The sequence below is a fragment of the Haliaeetus albicilla genome, chromosome 1 (assembly GCF_947461875.1).
Source record: "Haliaeetus albicilla chromosome 1, bHalAlb1.1, whole genome shotgun sequence".
Taxonomy (NCBI): Eukaryota; Metazoa; Chordata; class Aves; order Accipitriformes; family Accipitridae; genus Haliaeetus; species Haliaeetus albicilla.
Window position 1 is genome coordinate 69,314,288 of NC_091483.1, and position 6,021 is coordinate 69,320,308.

The 6,021-nt window shown below is 54.5% G+C and overlaps 1 protein-coding gene across 1 annotated transcript; it reads right to left on the bottom strand.

The window, feature by feature from the left end:
• Window positions 1-3,175: 3,175 nt before the first annotated feature.
• On the bottom strand, window positions 3,176-5,656 carry LOC138686006 (inositol 1,4,5-trisphosphate receptor-interacting protein-like 1). Its single transcript, XM_069786757.1, has one exon. The coding sequence runs from the start codon at window positions 5,297-5,299 to the stop codon at window positions 3,509-3,511; it is 1,791 nt and encodes a 596-aa protein (XP_069642858.1). The 5' UTR covers window positions 5,300-5,656; the 3' UTR covers window positions 3,176-3,508.
• Between the last annotated feature and the right edge of the window lie 365 nt (window positions 5,657-6,021).

Sequence of the window (6,021 nt, forward strand, 5' to 3'; positions counted from 1 at the left end):
ACGGCAGGTGATTTTTCTGAAAGAAACAGGAAATAAACAGGTACTGAATAGCAATTCAGTGTAGGCAAGGCTGACTGTGTGTGAAATGAGGTGTTGGAATAGTTATTCAGAATATGCAAAATCAGGCTTGGCCGCAGATGAACCCACATGAATGAAAAGCATTAAGAGTGGTATGAAAAACAAGCCCTTCAGCTCTCTACATACTTCAAGTCTTCATTTGCAAAATAAGACTAATATACTGCTTTGAATAATAATTATGTGTCCTGTCTTGCCAACTTGGACACTTTGTATAGAGTGTCTTTTCTAGTTGTATGAGCAATGCCGATAGCCCAGAAGTCCTGATTTCCGCTGGAAGATCTAAGCACTGCTACCATACTGATAGAATAGAATAGAATAGAATAGAATAGAAATAGACTACATCAGTTGGAAGGCACCTACAACAATCATCTAGTCCAACTGCCTGACCGCTTCAAGGCTGACCAAAAGCATGTTATTAAGGCCATTGTCCAAATGCCTCTTAAACAATGACAGCCTTGGGGTATCAACCACCTCTCTAGGAAGCCTGTTCTAGTGTTTGACCAGCCTCTCGGTAAAGAAATGCTTCCCAATGTTCAGTCTAAACCTCCCCTGGCACAGCTTTGAACCCTTCCCATGCGTCCTATCACTGGGTACCAGGGCGAAGAGATCGGCACCTCCCTCTCCACTTCCCCTCCTCCAGAAGCTGTAGAGAGCAATGAGGTTGCCCCCCAGCATCCTTTTCTCCAAACCAGACAAGCCCAAAGTCCTTAGCCGCTCCTCATGGGACATTCCTTCCAGCCCTTTCACCAGCTCTGTTGCCATTCCCTGGACACATTCAAGTACCTGAACAACTTTCTTAAATTTTGGGGCCCAGAACTGCACACAGTACTCAAGGTGAGGCCACACCAACGCTGAATAGAGCAGGACAATCACCTTTTTTGACCGGCTGGTTGTACTGTGTTTGAGGCACCCCAGGATGGGGTCTGCCCTCTGGGCTGCCAGAGCACACTGCTGACCTGTATTGAGCCGGCTGTCAACCACCACCCCCAGATCCCTTTCTGCAGGGCTGCTCTCCAGCCACTCCTCTCCCAATTTATACTTGTGCCTGGCGTTACTCTGTCCTAGGTGCAGAATCTGGAATTTTGACTTGTTAAATTTCATCCCATTAATCTTTGCCCAGTGCTCCAATCTATCTAGATCCCTCTGAAAGGCCTCCTGTCACTCAAGAGAGTCAACAGCACCTCCCCATTGGGTATCATCAGCAAACTTGCTAATGGTGCATTCAACTCCTGCATCCAGATCATTGATAAATATATTGAACAGAACTGGCCCTAGAATTGAATGCTGAGGCACACTGCTGGTGACTGGTCACCAGCCAGATGTAGCCCCATTCACTACAACAATTTCAGCTCTGCCCTTCAGCCAGTTCTTCACCCAGCACACCATGTACCTGCTCCTCCCACAGTTGGACACTTTGTCCAGAAGGATGCTGTGAGGGACAGTATAAAAAAACTTACTAAAATCCAGAAAAACTACATCCACCACCTTCCCTTCATCCACTAGGCAGATGACCTTATCGTAGAAGGGTAACAAATTAGTTAAACAGGACCTTCCCCTTGTGAACCCATGTTGACTGTGTCTGATGATTGCATTATTCTTTAAATACCTTTCAACAGTACCCAGTATAAACTTCTCAATAATTTTTCCAGGAACTGAGGTTAGACTACTAACAGGTCTGTAGTTCCCTCACATCCTTCTTGTAAATTGGAATAATATTGGCTAACTTCCAGTCAGCATGGACGTCCGCAGACTCCCAAGCCCTTTGGTAGATGATTGAGACAGGTCCTACCATAACATCCACTAGCTCCCTCAGCGCTCCAGGATGAATCCCATCAGGCCCCATGGACTTGTGAACACTCAGCTGATACAGCTGGTCCCTTACAATTTCGGTATCCACAGATGGAAAGTCACTGTTCCCACACTCATGGTCCTTTGACTCAGGGGACAAGGCAGCCCAAGGTCTATCAGTATTACTAAAAACTGAGGCAAAAAAAAGCACTGAATGCCTCTGCTTTTTCTTCATTTCTATTAGTCAGGTGACCACCTTCAACAAGTATAGGTCCAATGTTTTCTTTAAGACCTCCTCTTGCTTTTAACATACTTTAAAAAGCCAATTTTGTTATCTGACATAACAGTGGCCAGTTTCAACTTTAATTGAGCTTTGGCCTTTTGTGTCTTCTCCCTGCATATATGAACCACAGCTCTGTACTCTTCCTGCAAAGCCTGATCTTGCTTCCAGAGATCATACAATTTCTTTTTACTCTTGAGCTCCACAAGGAATTCCCTGTTTAGCCAAGCTGGTCTTGTGCCCCACTTGCTTGACTTATGACACAATGGGATTGCCTGCTCCTCTGCTTCTAAAAGGTGGTACTTAAAAACTGACCAACACTCATGGACTCTTAAGCCCTCAAAAGCAGATTCCCAGGGTACTCTGCTAAATAGTTCCCTGAGTAGCTTAAATTTTGCTCTTCTGCAGTCCAGGGTAGCAACTCTGCTGTCCTTTGTTCTCGTTACACTGAAAATTTTAACTCAACCATTTCATGATCACTGTGGCCAACACAGCCACCTACCCTCACATCTCCCGTGAGTCCTTCTCTATTCACAAATAGCAAGTCTAGGAAGGCATCTTTCCTACTTGGCTTACTGAGTTGTACTGAAGTTGTCTCCTACAAACTTCAAGAATTTCCAAGATCTGGTTGTCACAGCAGTATGGTATTCTCAATTTATGTCTGGGAATTTGAATTCTCCCATAAGGACAAGGGCTACCAATCCAGAAATTTCTCCTACTTGCCTATAGAGTAACTCATGAGTGCTTATATTCTGGCTGGGTGATCGGTAGTAGACACCCACTACAACACATCCTTTCTTTTCTGGCCCTCTAATCCTCACCCTGAGGCTCTCAACCACATCACAAACCTTACAAACTGTAAGGTTTGTACAATCAAACGTCTCCCTTGCATATAGTGCGACACCTCCACCTTGCCTGCCCTGCCTATCCTTCCTGTACAGCCTGTAGCCCTCCATCCCAGCACGCCAATTGTGGGACTCATTCCAACAAGTTTGACCACCACCAGAGTCAGGATGTGCTTGTTCCAGTTCAGATGGAATTTCATGTGTTTCCATTTGTGCCCATTGGTTCTTGTCCTGTCAGTGGTCACTACTGAGAAAGGTCTGGCTCCCTTGCCCTCATTCCCTGCCATGCAGCATACAGGCACAGAGGCATCTTCCCCCTGGGAGGGAAGCAGGGCAGAAAACTGGAAAAGAAAGGGAAAAGGGGTCAGAGGAAGCATTCTGGTTTGGTACTACTTATGTATCCCAAAATGCCGCCCTGCTGCTTCTGCGTCTGAACAGGTAACAACCTGCTGCCTGCCCGCTTTCCCCAACCAAGTGTTGCACAGATGCTCACAGAGAGAGGGTTGGTTAAAACAAGCTAATTTATTGTCATCTTTGCATGGTGTAAAGGTCCCGGAGGGACCTCAAGGCTCAGGTAGGGGCCGGAGCTGCTTTGCTGCACTGCAAAGATCATCTCAGTGCAGATGTTGATCTTGGAGGTGCTCGTCAGCTGGAACCTGCAGGACTGGGAGGAGGGCAGCACCGTTAGCTGGCAGTGGTACGACTGAGGCAAAAGCAGCCAGGCCGATGTCACCAACCGCTGGACCCAGCAGGCGATTTTCTCCACGTCTAAGCGGGAGCGCGTGCAGAGGGTGCGTAGGAGGTACGAGCTCGGCAGCTTGTCGTCGTGCTGGTGGTGGAGGAAGCACAACATATCCCCCAGCAGCTGCTCCCTCGAGCACAGGCACTCCAGCGCCACGCTGACGCCGGAGCGGCTTGCTGGCAGCTGCCCCGTGGTGCCCAGCTCCAGGCTGAAAGAGTGCCCGGGGGGCGGCTGCAGGAACACGAGCAGGCGGTAGGCGATGCTGTTCTCGTGGACACGCCAGGCTTCGTAGGCGCCGTCCATCCCAACGGCTGGGTGCATCTGCGGCATGAAAGTCCTTTTGCAAAGCACGCGGCAGACACCGAGGAGGTCACCCACCAGCTCCTTCAGCACCTTGCACGTGTCGGGCAGGCCCTGCACCGGCGACGGCGTAGACACAGCCAAAGACCTGACACCGTGGTGCGCACCGCCGAGGTCTTCCTCCTCCTCCTCGTCCTCCTCCTCGCTTCTGGAGCTGTCCTGCTCGCTGCGGCTGTCCGAGGCAAGCTTCATTTTCCTGGCCAGCCAGCGGACCTCAGCAAGTAGGACGAGGGCTCCGGCAGCGGCCCAGAAGGGCCACTGCCGCAAGACGGAAAGGAGCGTGGCTTTGTCCGTGCCCCCGCTCCCCTCCATCTCCTGCAGCAGGCGAGTCATCTCCTGGCGCAGATACTCCTCGCGCTGCTGCATCCGCTGCTGCGCGACCACATCTGCCTGGTGATCGTGCTTCAGCCCGTGCTGGGCGGCCAGCACGGCCAGGACGAGGGCGACTGCCGGAACCATGGCCTGGAGGGGGTGGGAGAAGAGGGGGCTGAGCAGGGCTGGGGGGGAGGGAGGGAGCTGGGGGAGCGGGGCAGGAGCCGCCTGGAGCTGGGGGCCGGGAGGAGAGGGGCTGAGGGAGGTGGGAGGGAGCAAGGGCAGGCTTTGTGAGCAGTGCAGGGCCGGGAGCCCCGGGCTGTCCCCGGAAAGCGTTTGGGCACTGGTGTCGACAGGCTTGAAGGGAAGGGGCCGCAGGCCCCGGCTGGAGGCGGCGTGGGGCCCATCCTGGCCAAGCCGCCCTGATGGCCAGCCCCGGGCTGGGCTGTGCCCTGTGAAAGGGCGAGGGACACGCGAGTAGAGCCTCCCGAGGCCCCATCCCTGCCACCCCACCCCACAGCGTCCCGCGGAGCCACGGGCGCCCAGCACTCCCCCAGAGCCTCTCTGGGCACCGGCCACCTCTGGGAGTCCCGCGTACTTCTGCCCGCAGCCCCGAGGGCAGTCCCGTGCCCTGCCCGGAGGCGCTCGGCTCTCGCTCTGGGTTAGAAACCCCCCGGCCATCTGCCCCGTCCCCCGTTCGGCCCAGCCTTCCCCCGGCGTGCCGCACTCACCGATCGCCCACGCCAAACAGCCGTGGAGCTGCCTGCTGACGTCCGTAGGGACGGGTCCCATTGTGACCTGGCCTCTGTGCTGCCACAGCCCCCAGAGCCGCATCACCCAGCCGGCCAGCCGCAGCCTTCGTCCCCGCCGCCCGGCTCGGCGGGTCCTGGGCATCCCACCGAGCACAACCCGGCTCACGCCCGGCAGGAGCGAGCGAGCTCCCAGGGTCTCTCTTGAGACGGCGGGCAGACACCCCCCCAAAGCGGTAACTGAAATGCGGAGGGGGGCTGTCGGTGGATGTCCCTGGCTTAGGGAGAGAGGGGCAAAGTTTTCTGGGCCAGGTGGTCTGACTCCGAGTTGTCTTGAAAGGAAGAGCCGCGAGGCCTTGGGCAGAGACGAAACTCCTCCTCCCTCTTCTCCTCTCGGAGTCCTTCTGCCGGGGCAGGACTTAGCCCTGCAAACCCTGACGATCAAGCCAAACGCAAACCGTGTCCCTGGTGCAAGTGGAAAAGATCCTGTGGCTCCTGCCTCCGGCTACCAAGTTGGCCCCTGCAGGGGCAAGCGAGGGGTCTGGAGAGGCCACGCCACGGCCCACGTCTCTCCGATCCCCTGAGGTTTGCCCGGTTCAGGAGAGCCCCCCACGCGCGCCGCACTGGAGCGCTCCGCTGTGGATCGTGCCTCCCAGAAACATGGCCTGTGCTGCACGATGAGTGCATGCCTGGAGACCCAGACGCGTCCACAGCTTGCTTGAGCCTCGCTGCGTATGGGCCAAGACTGGCACGGGTGCCATGTTTCCGTCGGTTCAGCACGTGCAGAACCACACATGCCATGCGCCTCCTGCCCAAAGGCTTCTGGAGGCAAATAGAGGGAGGGGATGTCAGTAAGTGGGAGCGTGC